This window comes from Pongo pygmaeus, chromosome 10 (genome assembly GCF_028885625.2).
Source record: "Pongo pygmaeus isolate AG05252 chromosome 10, NHGRI_mPonPyg2-v2.0_pri, whole genome shotgun sequence".
NCBI classification, from domain to species: Eukaryota; Metazoa; Chordata; class Mammalia; order Primates; family Hominidae; genus Pongo; species Pongo pygmaeus.
This window is the reverse complement of record NC_072383.2, coordinates 78,318,211-78,334,663: the sequence shown is the minus strand read 5'-3', so window position 1 is coordinate 78,334,663 and position 16,453 is coordinate 78,318,211. Positions and strand designations below refer to the sequence as shown.

At 35.3% G+C, this 16,453-nt stretch overlaps 1 protein-coding gene across 2 annotated transcripts in view; it reads right to left on the bottom strand.

Moving 5' to 3' along the window:
* OTOGL (otogelin like) overlaps positions 1-16,453 on the bottom strand; it is a 289,364-nt gene that overhangs the window by 102,864 nt on the left and 170,047 nt on the right. For both annotated transcript variants that reach the window (XM_054443471.1, XM_054443472.1), the window contains 4 exons: positions 14,979-15,031; positions 13,207-13,369; positions 6,735-6,842; positions 5,839-5,977 (listed from right to left, as the gene is read on the bottom strand). In XM_054443471.1, the coding sequence (XP_054299446.1) occupies positions 5,839-5,977; positions 6,735-6,842; positions 13,207-13,369; positions 14,979-15,031 (463 nt within the window). The remainder of the gene's footprint in view (positions 1-5,838; positions 5,978-6,734; positions 6,843-13,206; positions 13,370-14,978; positions 15,032-16,453) is intronic.

Sequence of the window (16,453 nt, the reverse complement as noted above, 5' to 3'; positions counted from 1 at the left end):
ATAAGACCTAAAACCGTAAAAACCCTAGAAAAAAATCTAGGTAATACCATTCAGGACATGGGCATGAGCAAAGCCTTCATGACTAAAACACCAAAAGCAATTGCAACAAAAGCCAAAATTGACAAATGGGATCTAATTAAACTAAAGAACTCTGCACAGCAAAAGAAACTAGCACCAGAGTGAACAGGCAACCTACCAAATGGGAGAAAATTTTTGCAATCTATCCATCTGACAAAGGTCTAATAACAAGAATCTACAAGGAACTTAAACAAATTTACAAGAAAAAGACAAACAACCCCATCAAAAAGTGGCCAAAGGATATGAACAGACACTTCTCAAAAGAAGACATTTATGCAGCCAACAAACATGAAAAAAAGCTCATCATCACTGGTCATTAGAGAAATGCAAATCAAAACCACAATGAGATATCATTTCACACCAGTTAGAATGATGATCATTAAAAAGTCAGGAAACAACAGATGCTGGAGAGGATGTGGAGAAATAGGAATACTTTTACATTGCTGGTGGGAGTGTTCAACCATTAGTTCAACCATTGTGGAAGACAGTATGGCAATTCCTCAAGGATCTAGAACCAGAAACACTACTTGACCCAGCAATGTCATTACTGAGTATATACCCAAAGGTTTATAAATTATTCTAATATAAACATACACGCACACGTATGTTTATTGCAGCACTATTCACAATAGAAAAGACTTGGAGCCAACCCAAATGCCCATCAATGACAGACTGGACAAAGAAAATGTGGCACATATATACCATGGGATACTATGTAGCCATAAAAAAGAATGAGTTCATGTCCTTTGCAGGGACATGGATGAAGCTGGATACCATCATTCTCAGCAACTAATGCAGGAACAGAAAGCCAAACACCACATGTTCTCGCTCATAAGTGGGAGTTGAACAATGAGAACACATGGACACAGGGAGGGGAACATCATACACTGGGGCCTGTCAGTGGGTGGGGGAGCAAAGGGAGGGAGAGCATTAGGACAAATACCTAATTCATGGGGGGATTAAAACCTAGATGACAGGTTGATGGGTGTAGCAAACTACCATGGCACATGTATACCTATATAACAAATCTGCACGTTCTGCACATGTATACCAGAACTTAAAGTGTAATTTAATAAAGAAAAGGCAGAACCCAAAACCCTACTGCAGTCCTATGAAAACAGAATTCATATTTTAACAATATCCCTAGGTGGTGTGCATGCACACTAAGGTTTAAGAAGTGCTGCTCTAAAAACTTCACATTGAAAGCTCATGTATGCGTTTATCACAAGTGTTAGATTGTAGAATTAAACATTTATGTTTAAGCTTGTGGTCTCTATCCTCAAGTGGACACTGTTGAAAAAAGTCAAACAAGTAATCTTTTAGCTTCATAATTCAGCCATAATTGTGCTAGATCCTATGAGGAACCCAGAAGAAGTGTACCACGTAGTTCTGACATAAAATGACACACAATCTAGATGAGTACATAAAAATAATCAGTATATAATGAGCTGCTTAATTTTGACATTATGACTATAAACACAATAGGATATAATAATAGGACAGATAACTGTGAGCTGAAAATATGACTTTGAGGGGGCAGAGGAAATCAGATACAGAGAGTACACTGAGAAAAGACATAGATGAGGGATGGAGCTGACAGAACACTTGGAAAGACTGGTGTAGGAGATTTGACTTTATGATGCTATTGGAAGCCACTGGAGGCCATTGGAAGTCACTGTAGTTCTTAAGAAGCAATTACCATATGAGTCTCAGAAAGATAAATAGAAAGAAATAGTATGTTATTGTGAGGATGAACTTGAGTCAGAAATATAGTCAAGAAATTGAGGGTCAGAGCTGTACACATCAATTTGGAACTCATCAGTGTGTAGCTGTAGCTAAGATTTTAGAAGTGGATGAACACATCAAGCACTAGGAGAAAGGGGTAAAGAACCACAAACAGATGCCCAGTTCAATAAACATTCAGTGAGAAACTATGTTCCCAGCATGGTGCTCCTCTCTTCTGAAACAATGATGAGCAAGACTTGGTCCTTGCTCTGAAGGAACCAAATCAGTCATCTCTGAGTGGGGGCTTATGTAAGAGGAAAAGGCAACACAAGACAAAGAAAAAACCAGAGAGAAAGACTCATAATATCCGGAAGGTCAAGGGTGGAGGTAACTTAAATGAGTGTCAGAGGCACCTAAATATCAAGGAAAATGAGGATTTGATATAAAATCAACCTGAAAAGTATATTTGTTTATGTGTTCAAATTTCTAAATTGTTATCTACTTTTCTAAGCCTCTAAATTTATACTCTAAACCTCAGGGGATGAAAGGATTCTAATATAAAATTGTTTGCTAAAACAGATTTGTTCAAAGAAAATACTTGGAGAATGTATATTCATTAGTGTGCCTTCCATAGGCTCCAAAAATAATCCAAACAACACAAGACAAAAAAAAAAGAATACCTTATAGGCAACTTACCATCCGCTATAATTATATGACTGCCAAATCCATTCCTAGATATTTATTCTTTAAGAAACCTAAAATCATTCATAAAGGAAGCCAAGACAAGTACCAACAGGAAAATCCAATGACGTAAAACATAAGCAAGAACCTTCCTTAAGTTTAAAAGGCTATAGATTTTACTATTCATTTTTGATTTAACAGAACTAATATAAAATGGAAGATAGTCTGTTTTCTTGACTTAGGCTTAAATAACAGAATCACACACAAACCTCTAATAATATAAAAGTCATATCCAGAAAAAAATGCATTAATCATAGGTTAGTTTGCTGGAGGAAAAGATGTTATTTTGTTTATTCTTGTGTGACTTCTTTCTAAAGCTCACATTTTTCACTTAGAAATGTAAATCTGTGATCAGTAATGTCTAAAATTTGAGTGTACAGGTAATTCAAATGCATTCAATGTAAGAAATTTTAAGGATCTTATCAGATATATAAAGCCTGGAGTTTACCAAAGCATATCATCAAAATAGCATTTCTAGAATTGAGCATAATATCTTTTTATTGTCATAACCACAAAAAATGTATAACCCAATTATGGTTTAATGTGTTATATTTATATTCACCAAACCAAGTTAATAACAATAAAAATGGCTAACATTTATTGAATACTCACTTTATATCAAATACTATCTAAGCCTTTTACATATATTTATCTATTTAATCCTTAGAACTACTTTCACAATTATTTTTCTCATTTTATAGATGAGGAAACAGAGGCACAGAATGTTTAAGAACTAGCCAATTACCTATAAATAATAAAAGTTAAGAATGAGTTAAAGAAATATCAAAACCTGCAGAGATACAATGAAAAAACAAAACTTCAGGTCAATATCCCTGATTAACATAGACACAAAAATCCTCAACAAAATACTAGCAAACTGAATCTAGCAGCCCATCAAAAAGCTAATCCACCACAATCAAGTAGACTTTATTCCTGGAATGACAGGTTGGTGCAACATACACAAATCAATAAATGTGATTCATCACATAAACAGAACTCAGAACAAAAACCATGTGATCATCTTAACAGATGCAGGAAAAAGCTTTGGATAAAATTCAACATCCCTTCATATTAAAAATCCTCTAAAAACTAGGCATCAGAGGAACGTACCTCAAAATATTAACAGCCATCTATGACAAACCCACAACGAACATCATTCCAAATGGGCAAAAGCTGGACCCAATCCCACTGAGAAGTGGAACAAGACAAGGATGCCCACTCTCATCACTCTTATTCAACATAGTACTGGAAGTCCTAGCCAAAGCAATCAGGCAAAAGAAAGAAATAAAAGGCATCCAAATAGGAAGAGGAAGTCAAAGTATCTCTCTTCACAGACAATATGATTCTACACCTGGAAAACCCCATAGCCTCTGCCCAAAGGCTCCTAGAACTGATAAACAACTTCAGTAAAGTTTCAGGATACAAAACCATGTACAAAAATCAGCAGCATTTCTATACACCAATAACATTCAAGCTGAGAGTAAAATCAAGAATGTAATTCCATTCACAATAGCCATACACACACACACAAATACCTAGGTATACAGCTAACTGGGAAAATGAAAGATCTCTACAACAAGAATTACAAAACACTGCTGAAAGAAATCAAGATGACACAAACAAATGGAAATACATTTTATGCTCATGGGTAGGAAGAATTGATATTGTTAAAATGGCCATACTTACCAAAGCTATCTACAAATTCAATGCCATTCCTAAGCAAAAAGAACAAAGCTGGAAGCATCAAACTACCCAACTCCAAACTATACTACAAGACTACAACAACCAAAACGGCATGGTACTGGCACAAAAACAGACACAATGGAACAGGTTAGAGAACCCAAAAACATAGCCACATACCTACAACCATCTGATTTTGACAAAGCTGACAATAATAAGCAATGACGAAAGGACTCCCCATTCAATAAATGCTGCTGGGATAACTGGCTAGCCATATAGAAGATTGAAACTGGAACCTTTCCTTTCATTAAATACAAAAATCAACCAAAGATGGATTAAAGACTTAAAAGTAAGACCTAAGATCATAAAAAACCTAGAAGAAAACCTAGGGAATACTATTCTGGATGTAGGCCTTGTCAAAGATTTCATAACAAAGACACCTAAAGCAATTGCAACAAAAACAAAAATTGACAAGTGGGGCCTAATTAAACTAAAGAGCTTCAGCACACCCAAAGAAAAGTCAACAAAGTAAACAGAAAACCTACAGAATGGGAGAAAATATTTGCAAATTATGCACCCTACAAAGGCCTAATAACCAGAATCTATGAAGAACTTAAACAAGTCAATAAGCACGGAACAACCCCATTAGAAATGGGCAAAGGACATGAACAGACACATCTCAAAAGAATACATACATGCAGCCAACAAGCATATGAAAAAATGCTCAACATCATTAATTATTAGAGAAATGCAAATCAAAACCATAATAAGATATCATCTCAACAGCAGTCAAAATAGCTATTAAAAAGTCAAAAAAACGACAGATGTTGGCAAGGTTGCGAAGAAAAGGGAACGCTTATACACTGCTATACACTGCTGGTGAGAATGTAAATTAGTTTAGCCACTGTAGAAAGCAGTGTGGCAATTTCTTAAAAAACTTAAAACAGAATTACCATTCAACCCAGCAATCCCATTATTGTATATATATGCAAAGGAATATAAATTGTTCTACCATAAAGACACATGTACATGTACATTCATTGCAGCACTACTCACAATAGCAAAGACATGGAATCAACCTAAATGCCCATCAACAGTGGAATGGATAAAGAAAATGTGGTATATATACACCATGGAATATTATGCAGCCATAAGAAAGAAATGTCTTTTGCAGCAACATGGATGCAGCTGGAGACCATTATCCTAAGTGAATTAACACAGGAACAGAAAACTAAATACTGCATGTTCTCACTTATAAGTGAGAGCTAAACATTGGGTATATATGGACACAAAGAGGGGAACAATAGACATTGGGGCCTACTTAAGGGTGAAGGATAGGAGGAGGGTAAGGGTCAAAAAACTATCTATTGGGTACTATGCTACTACCTGCATGATGAAATCCTTTGTACACCAAACCCCACCAACATGTAATTTACCCACATTAACAAATCTTCATGCGTACCCCCGAACTTGAAATAAAAGTTGAAAATATATATAATTGTTTTATAGGTTTTATAAATAACCCATGAATTCAATATATCAGGGACCAGCATACTTGTTTTTTACATTAAATCTTTACACAAATGCAAATAAAAATGTGTAACTGTGACCTACCTTTATCAAAAACACCTGGCAATCACTGATATAGTCATATTCTAGTCCATCAAAAGAATAATAATGTCGGTCCCCGTATATTGTGCACACTGCTGGGCATGGATAATATGTGCAATTGAACATTCCTCGTCGACAAACGCTATTAAAAAATAACACAAGTTACCTTTCTAAAGAAACTTGACGCTAACTAGTGATTTCAAGTGACAGTAACATTGGAATATCTGTATTCAAGAGAATTCATGAGCCAATATCCCTTACGAATACTGCCAATTCATTCTGATACTACCTATTACATTGACAAATTAGGCATACGTTTTTCACTTTGTTTAAATAAATTATCAGACACCAAAACCAAGCCTGGGAATTGTGCATAGGTCACACAGAAAGTAGTAGATGATAGAATGAAAAACTGATCACAGGTCTGCTGGTAGCTGAAAGAGCACAATGCCATCTCCCATATTTGAGTAAATTTAAATGCATTAGACATGACATTGCTCATGAGTTTAGAATCTTTGTCCGTATTTTAGGGAAATTATATTTCAAATTTTATTTTATGGTATTCTTTTGACTTACCTTGAAACTGAAAACCTTCCAGTAAATACGGTCTTTTCTTTGTAACATTTAGCACTTTCTTATAAACATGAGATATTTTTTCCTATTAAAATTTTAGATTGTTGTATTTCACAGTTTTCTTCTGGGCTGACCAAACACGCATAAAAATAATGATATAGTCCCCTGCAGATAGTAACTGTCCACCAACTCCTGCAGGCCTTTAAATTATTTGCTCAGGCTTGATTTACTTTTTGCTGATGTCAGTCTCATTAAATAAATACAAGATGATTGAAATTTACACAATTACTTAGGAAAATATTTGTGAAATAAATGGATCTCCTTACCAGGTGTAACACGGTGTAGCAATAACTTCTCCTGAGAGATACTCCCAATCTTTCCAAATACATGGGCAGCTTTCAGGAACATAACACTTTCCTTTGTGCTCTGCCATTCTTCCAAATGAAGAATAAAATGCTATTTAGTATGAACTACAGATTTCTGTTTTAAAATATCAGTAATCTTAGCATATTAACTCTGTCATCTATATTTATTAGAGCTATCTAAGGCACTCTATCTAACCTATTGAGGAGTTGAATCCAGTCTTTCTCCTCGCTTTTTCCACATAGTACCTTACATATCACAGTATAAATGCCAGGCAAATGACTAGATGTGATATATTGACCTTTTTGCTATCCACTGAGTGCACGAAAGGAAGACAGAAGCCTAAATTTCTAATAAAGTGAGTCATTCCGAAAAAAAATTTATAGAGGAAATGAGAGTCCCGTTCTTTAATATATGCTACTTAAAAGAGTCTGTAGGGCCTACGATTTTCTGATGGAATAGTAAATTATTAAATGGTTAACATTTTTGTTACAAGATATAGAGAGTAATCAAAAGCTTCTTTCTGAGTGCTTAAAGTTGAAATCAGGAGAGTTTAACTTAGGTGTAAAACATTATATTAAGTGTTTCACATTGTTTCTTATTTATTTAATGTGATAACTTTTGAATGTTGGTTTTCTTTCAAGTGTTATTTTCTTCTTGAAAGATTATACCCTGAAAGTGTCTAAAAATGTCTATGGCTATAAAAGTTAAACATATACAAATGTTATATTTTAATATAGAATTTAAATATAAATATATAATTAAGTATAAAATTTTAATACAAAAATTGAACTAATCTCAGGGAAGAATTAATTTTGGTGTGTTATCTAAATATTTGATATGAAGATTAAATATATATTACATATAACATCAAATCATTTAATATAAATATATATTTCAATATTCCTACAATTTTTTCTAAAAGTTTTAATAAAGTAATGATTTTTTCTAGAAGTGTTAATAACAAAATAATGATAATAGTATAACAATAATTTTGTAATTAATTATAAATATAATAAATATATAAAATAGCAATAAATATAAAAATAACATTAAATTTGAAAATTAGTTGTCATTATTTAAATAATTTGTTATTATGAATTAATCAATAATTTAATTTATTTAAATAACAAATAATAAATAATAAATAAATAAAAATAAAAAGCCCCTAAAATAGATAAGGTATAAAACTTTTTTTACATTTTGCTTTAAAATATAAAAATTCAAGATTATAAAAATTCAAGATTATAAAAATTAACATGAAATTCAGGAACCCTGAATTCTTGCCTCTTCTCTAAAACAGAAATAATTTCTCATGTTGTTTTAGCTCTCTGCTTTCTCTCTCACGGCTCTTCGTACACAGTACTGTAATTCCTTATTCAGTGTATATGCTGTCCACTAGACTTTCAGCTTCACTCGAGAGGACCATAAATATCTTGTTTATGTTCATGTCACACAATATGTAGCACATAGAAGACAACTGAAGAACGTATTTATATAAATGATGCATTATCTCATTAGATTTCTCTCTTTCAGACCAACAATGCTCTTGATTCTACAATCTCTCACCTTGGCCCTCCCAAACTTCTAGACATGCATCCTGAGCTTTGAATTTTTCTTCTGCCTAGAAAATTCTTCTCCCATGTTCTGTCTGGCAAACTTATCACTTACAACTCAATTCGATGCAATCTTTTATGTCCCCAGCTCCTTCACATACTCCCTATACTTAGCAACTTTATAAACTTTTATTGGAGGATTTATCACAATGAACTGTTAAATACTTCATTAAATAGCTTATAGTGACAATAACTATAAGAATAATAAGAGCTGTAAGAACAATAATAAAACTAATATTCTTGACTGCTTACTATAGCAAGGCACTATTCTAACCATTTTAACTATGCCCCTAACTGGTCTTATCCTAGTGACAATCCCCTAAGGCAGATTATATTATTATCTAATAAATGTATTTTAGTACCCCCCATTCCTATAGCATAACACAATGCCTCAAATATTAGACGCTTCATAAACTTTAATTGTTCAGTTGTTTAAGTGAGGGAAACCTCACCAAAATGAACCACAATTCTTATATCCCCAGCCAAAGTCATGGTTTTAACTGGCATTGCTAATTAATGACTGATGAGTTTTTCATAACTACTCAAAACTGGAAGAAGGAAAAGGAAAACTTTAAATCACTGTAAATTATAGGTGTATTTCAGAGATATTGTTAATTTGGTTCTAGACCAGAGCAATAAAGTTAATATCACAATAAAGCAAGTCACACAGTTTTTTTGGTTCCTAGTACATATAAAAGTTATATTTACAGTATAGTCTATTAAATGCATAATAGCATTATATCTAAAAATATGCATACCTTAATTTAAAAATACTTTATTGCAAAAAAAAAAAAGTTAATGATCATCTGAGTCTTCAAGGGGCCATAATCTTTTTGCTGAAGGAGGGTTTTGCTTCAAAGTTGATGGCTGCTGACTAATCAGGGTGGTGGCTGCTGAAGGCTGGGATATCTGTGGCAATTTCTTGAAATAAGACACAGTGAAGTTTGCCACATTGATTGACTCTCCCTTTCACAAAAGATTTCTCTGTAGCATGCAATGCATTTGATAGTGTTTTACCTAAAATTTTCTTTCAAAATTGCAGTCAGTCATCTTAAAGCCTACCACTGCTTTATCGACTAAGTTTATGCAATATTCTAAATCCTTTATTATCATTCTGACAATGTTCACAGCATCTTCACCAAGTATAGATCACATCTCAAGAAACCACTTTTTTTGCTCATCTATAAGAAGCAACTCCTCGTCCATTCAAGTTTTATCATGAGATTGAAGCAAATCAGTCATATCTTCAGGCTTCACTTCTAATTCTAGTTCTCTTGCTATTTCCTTCGCATCTGCAGTTACTTCCTCCACTGATGTCTTAAAACCCTCAAAGTTATCCACGAGGGTTAGAATAAACTTTTTTCAAACTCCTGTTCGTGTTGATATTTTGACCTCTGCCCGTGAATCACTAATGTTCTTAATGGTATTTAGAATAGTGAATACTCTCCAAAATATTTTCAATTTTGTTTTCCCAGATCTATCAGAGAAATCACTATCTATGGCAGGTATAGCCCTGTGAAATGTATTTCCTAAATAATAAAGACTTTAAAGTTGAAATTACTACTTGATCAATGGCTGCAGAATAAATGTGTTAGCAAGCATGAAAACAATATTAATATATCCTTCTGCATCTCCACTGGAGCTCCTAGGTGCCAGGTGCACTGCCAACAAGTAGTAATATTTTAAAAGGAATCTTTTTTTTCTAGGCATCAGGTCTCAACAGTGGGCTGAAAATATTCAGTAAACCATGCTGTAAACAGACATGCTGCCATCCAGGCTTTGTTGTTCCATTTACAGAGCACAGGTAGAGTAGACTTAGCATAATTCTTAAGGGCCCTAGGATTTTTTTAATGGTAAATGAGCATTGGCTTCAACTTAAAGTCACCAGCTGCCTTAGCCCGTAACAAGAGAGTCAGCCTGTCCGTGGAAGCTTTGAAGCCAAGCATTGCCTTCTCTCTACCTATGAAAGTTCTAGATGGCACTTTATTCCTGTATAAATCTGTTTCATCTACATTGAAAATCTATTGTTTAGTGTAGCCACCTTCATCAATTATCTTAGTTGCATTTTCTGGATAACTTGCTGCAGCTTCTCCATCAGCACTTGCACTTTTATGTTATGGAGATAGTTTCTTTTCTTAAACTCCATGAGCCAACCTCTGCTGGCTTCAAATTTTTCTTCTGCAGCTTTGTCACCTCTCTCAGCCATTATAGAATTGAAAAGAGTTAAAGCCTTTCTATGGATTAAGCCTTTGCAGAAGTGAATGTTGCAGCTGATTTGATCTATCCAGACTACTAAAACTTTCTCCATATCAGCTAGCTGCTTTGCTTTCTTACCATTTGTGGGTTCACTGGAGTAGTAGCACTTTTCATTTCTTTCATGAACTTTTCCTTTGCATTCACAATTTGGCTAACTGTTGCAAAAGGACTAGCTTGTAGCCTATCTCAGCCTTCAAAATGCCTTCCTCACTAAATCTAATCATTTCTGGCTTTTGATTTAAGGTGACAGACGTGTGACTCTTCCTTTCCCTTGAACTTTTGGTGATTATTGTAGAGTTACTAATTGGCCTAATTTCAGTATTGTGTCTCAGGGAATAGAGAGGCCTAAGAAAAGGGAGAGAGATGGTGGAATGGCCTATACATGGAGAAATCGGAACACACACAACATTCATCAATTAATTTTTCCATCTTATATGGGCACCATTTGTAGAACCCTGAAATAATTACATAATAATCAAAGTTCACTGTTTACAGATTACTATAACAGATATAATGATAATGAAAAAGTTCTGAAATATTGCAAAAATTACCAAAATGTGACACAGAGACACCAAGTAAGCACATGCTGTTGGAAAATGGCACCAACAGACTTGCTTGATGCAGGGTTGCCACAAACCTTCAATTTGTAAAAAATGCAACACCTGTGAAGTACAATAAAGCAAAACACAATGAAACAAAGTATGCTTGTATCTGCTTTAAGCAAGTTTGGGCAGTGGGATAAGAAATAAACATTTCCTGAGCACTTACTATATAACTGGTGTGCAGCATATACTCAATCATCCAAGAAGTAAATATATTGTTATATCCATTTTTAAAAGAGAAACTTGAGATTTCAAGTGGTTAAGTAACTTGCCGTGAGGTACTTCAGCTTATAAGGAGGGCCAGCATAGAAGCCATTTCCATCTGACTTTTCCTCTATACTACTTTCCATTTCTTCAATCCACAGTGATTTCTCAATTAGGGTTATGTGGTCCTTTTACAGTCAATAAACTGCTGGCACTGTTAGGAGCCACATGAAACAAGTCACACTGGACTATTGTGCCAAAATGAGCCAGACAAGGTCACACAGAAGACATGGCAAATCACATTACCATAAACAATGTAAGAGAAAGCTATCTTAATAAAATATTTCCAAATCCGTCAGAGGCCTCTAACTCAATTCCACCCACATTTATTTCAATACAGTCAGAGAAGGTAGGAGGAAATCTCCTTAACGTTTTGTAATGAGATTTAGCCAGTAAATAAATCACTGTCCAACTAAACGTCAAAGGTGACAGTAAATATATTTTAAAAGATAATAGCTCAAGCACAGCATATAAAACAAAATTAGGATATGGCTTTAATTAGCCATGCATTCCTAAGAGTCACAATCAAATCAAATAAATCAAGCAATGTTGTGGGTTTTAATTATTCTACCATAATAAAGGTTTTATTTCCCTTCTCCTTTTTACTAAAATGTCTTCCTTGCTTATCTGCTCTATGGCCTTATTTCTACCTGTCTTTATTCTCCCAGCCACAGGCACTTGTTCTTTTGTGACCTTCTTGTCTCTGCCTCCTATGTCCTTTCTTTCTAAAGAGATTAATGCCAGTTCCAAGTTACTTGGCTCTTCAAACTATTCCAGATGGGGGCCATTTAGACAAATGTGATTCTCCTGGGAAACAAACCACAAGCCCTCGCTCTTCTTTGCTCCTGGTTTATATGAGCTGATCCCAGGAATCCCTTTGTGTGAACGTGTTCATTGAGGAAGAATGGGTGACCTGTTTGCCTTAGATGGCACTCCCTCTGCACGGCCTCTATTTCATTACCAGAAGAGGGAGGGTCAGGGAGGCCAGATTATATGTGTGCCTGTGAGGAAGCCAATAGCCGCAAGATTCTGTGTTTGTCTTTCACGTGTACGAGGCATTTCTGCAATGGAAGAATATTTATGAAGATAGGAGTAGAATATATACTGCCACAAAATAGTGGCTCATATTTATTAAATACACACACACACACACACACACACCCATATCACAATGCCTAATTGAGGCTTAAAAAGAACTTGCAGAAAAATCACTCCACTAACAGTGTCAGAGCTGGGATTTGAGCAGTGGTGTGTCTGATGCCAGAGCTCCCACTCTTACCCACTGCGCTTTGTAGCCTCAATACACTATTTTCTTTAAGATAAAACAATTGGCATCACTATTACAACTTCACATCAACACCAGTAACTGCACAACAGAATATTTAAAAATGCACTTGAAGAGTGTTTTGAATGAAGAGTGATTAATTGTGTCACTTTCTCAAAATTGCAGTTTCATCGAGGAGAAATTCCAGCTTCATCCAGAAATAAGTTTTCTCCTCAATTCATTGTATTACATTAATAATATTTCACAATGTCACATGAGCCAAGCAAAACAATCACAATAGTCTTCTAGCTACCAACCCAGTTAATCACTAGTCAGAACAACAATTCTGGCTATTTCTGTAAAGAATGTTTTTAGGAGATATTGTGCTTTCAGGCATATCCTGAATGTTCTGTATTATGAAGAAGAGGCTTACCCTGGAGCACAAACACAGCCACTTATACAGGGTGAGGATGGGGCGCAGGTGAAGTTCATGGCTAGGTTTGCACATGTAGTCTCACAATTAACACCACCAGCTGGTAATTCAGGGTCAGGAAACCTGCAGTCGAAATACTCTTTTCCCTCTGGGCAGATGTGAACTTCAGATATAAGCACAGACAAAATGTCCTTAACTTGTATCTGCTCCATAGACAAATAATCATATTGGCATGTACTTGTCATCAAAACAAAATTCACCATGAAATATTTTAGCAATTATTATTAGATGATGCTCTTACTCTGTGATTTTTAATGAGCTTATAAATATCCCCTAGCCAGATTCCCTTTAGTCACAAAATAGGTTTATTCTAAACCTATTTTGAGTTTGAGAATGTTAGCTGCCTTCCATAAGACAGTAACTAACTAGAATATAATTTTCTGAAGTTAAAAAACAAGATATTTTTATAATTCATACATATATTATCAATTTTTCAGCATATGTTATCAATTTTTAAGCATAATGTAAAAGCATTGTGGCTTTTACAAAGCTACAATGAACACACGATTATTCTAAATCTTGCTTCACCTCAAGTCATTGTTTATATCAGTTCTCACTGTACCACGGAAGTGCAGAAGTAGACATAATTATAGTCAGGACAGGGGCTCCATATTCTTCCAGAAAGCTTTTGGGCTCTTAGAGATCAAATAAATTTCCTCAACTGGGGCCAAAGGGATCAAATCCTGTGGGTTCCTCTGTGAGAAGGCTAGACACCTGGGCTTCCCTTCATTGAATCAAATGGGGGCGAGTCACCCTGAATCAAATGGGGCAGAGTCAGGATGGCCCTGTAGCTACCGAATGTGTGTGGTCCATAAACATGTCTTGTAAAGAAGCCCTAGGCTTGTCTGAATCCTTGTAAAGTAAATTCAGGGCATGTAATTCAAAGCTATTTAATAACAATATATACCAGGCCATTCAAATACATAACAAAGCAATAATAGCTCACAATTATTTTATCAGCCTACACTCTTCCTGCCCATTAAAATCTATGAAAGCAAGTGTTGTTTATTATGTGCCTAGAATTTGCACATAGTAACTGAGAATTTGAGGCTCTTTATATGATGAAAATAAATAATATATACAGTCCTAATACATAAGATCTTAGGAAAGATATTTAAAATGATATTCTGAAGGGATGACAGTGGATGTCATTTTACATGCATTGTTAAATTTATTGCTACTAGTCCCAGAGCCGTGCTACTCATAATGCAGCCCAGGAACCAGAAGTGTTAATGTTATCTTGGCCACTGATAGAAATGTAGAATTTCAGGTATCACCCCTGACCTAATGAATCAGAATCTGCATTTTAACAAGATCCCCACATGTGCACACTAAAATCTGAGAAGTGATGGTCTAAAATAGTTTCCCAATTTCTGTCCCACAAATGGGTTACAACACTTGCCTAGATACATATCCCTAAAGTCCTTGGGATGCCTGAGGTGGTCCTGTGGTAGGCAGCATCTAGGCAGCATCCCTGGGTTGACCTGCTCCGCCCCTGAGCTGACTTATATGTTCAACCCAGACTGTCCTAAAAATATTATAATTTTCAACGTGGAAAAAGTTGAGAAGCACTGGAACACCATGTTGAAGAACATTCCCAAGGCTATAGCCATGCACATTGGGAAGAAGAGGTGATTGATGACTTCTGCCAGGAGTGGAGGCGGTATCAAAGCTGTACCCCTCGTTCAGGAAAACATCTTTTAAGATCTTACCAGCAGAGGGCGTTGCTAATTCATCACATTTCACAGTCCCATTTGAACACTGGCTAGAAGTAAATAAATAGTTAATTTATGGAACCAAATCTGTTTTTTTTGTTTGTTTGTTTGTTTTTCCTGAATTTCGACAACAATCTAATGTACAAGAATTGATTGAGTACATTATACAAATGTTATTTTTCCCACAGAATTTTTTACAAGCTGTTGGGTTAGGTCCAATTTCAGGAATGCTATTTCAACACAACACTTTTTATCAAACACCTATAAGTGTGGAGCATTGGGATAGGCATGGGAGATATGAACACCAAAATTCATAGTCCTTACCATAATTTGTCTCATAGGAGGGGAAGACACACAAATAAATAATGTATGCAGTGTGACACATGCAACATAGAAATAAGAGATAGAAGGAAAACAAAGAAAAAATGTTTTTAAAATCTGTTGGCAACCAACATCAGGGAATCAAAGGAAGTAAAGTCTGAACAGTTTTGAAGAGTGGATGGAGGTTATGGCACACCTAAGGTAGGAAGGCTATAACACTCAGTGGAAACACATAAACCATGAAGAAGTGAAGCAGCATTCTATATAGCAAAGTGCAATGCAGGAAGGGACAGGCTGTGAGAATGCCAAAAGAGGCAGAGGCTAGCTCCTAGAAGATGCTAAGATTTTACCCCTGAGGTGAGCCATCGAAGATCTAAGCAGAAAAGTGATATGGTTGCTTTGAATCATTTTGGCAGCAGCATTGAAGATAGGGTGGAGTCACAGCTTCCTTGCAACTTACATTCTAAAGTCATGGTAAAAGGCAAGAGCCACATATAGGAAAAATTAACCTTGAAAACCCCTGAAGAAGATAACATGATGGAAAACAACACATCAGTTCTCAATAACTCCAATACAGTTTTTCTTTCAGCCTTGGACCAGATCATATGTTCTATATTTAAGCCCAGATAAAGAAGCTGAATTACATATACAGTCCACATCACATGAAAAATATGCAATATATAGTTGAACACTATGACACTCAGAGGTGTGATTCACCACTGAGTGAGTCACTTCTGATTGAATTTGCTCACACTTTGAATAGCACAGAGGAACTGAGACAGACAGGTCTCAGATCACACATCCAGGTCTTCCATATCATACTTATTCTGGGATAAAGGCTTTTAAAAAGGAATGGCTAACAAAGTCACAATATTAAGTGAATTTTGATTTTTTTTTCATTGAGGAGGGATGGTTACTTATTTTTTTTTGGCTAAGTTTACATACATTAATTATGTTAAATCCAAAAAGACATGACACCTCAGCAGAATGAAAGGGGGGAAAAACTAGAGGCAAGAACACCAGAAAGGAAGGTCCAGGGAAGAGAAAATGAGACACACTGATTGCTAAAGCAGTGATGATGGAAAGGAAGAAATGGCTTTTGACTATGCATAGAAAGTAAAATCAAGTAAAATCCAGAGTTTCTGGGTATT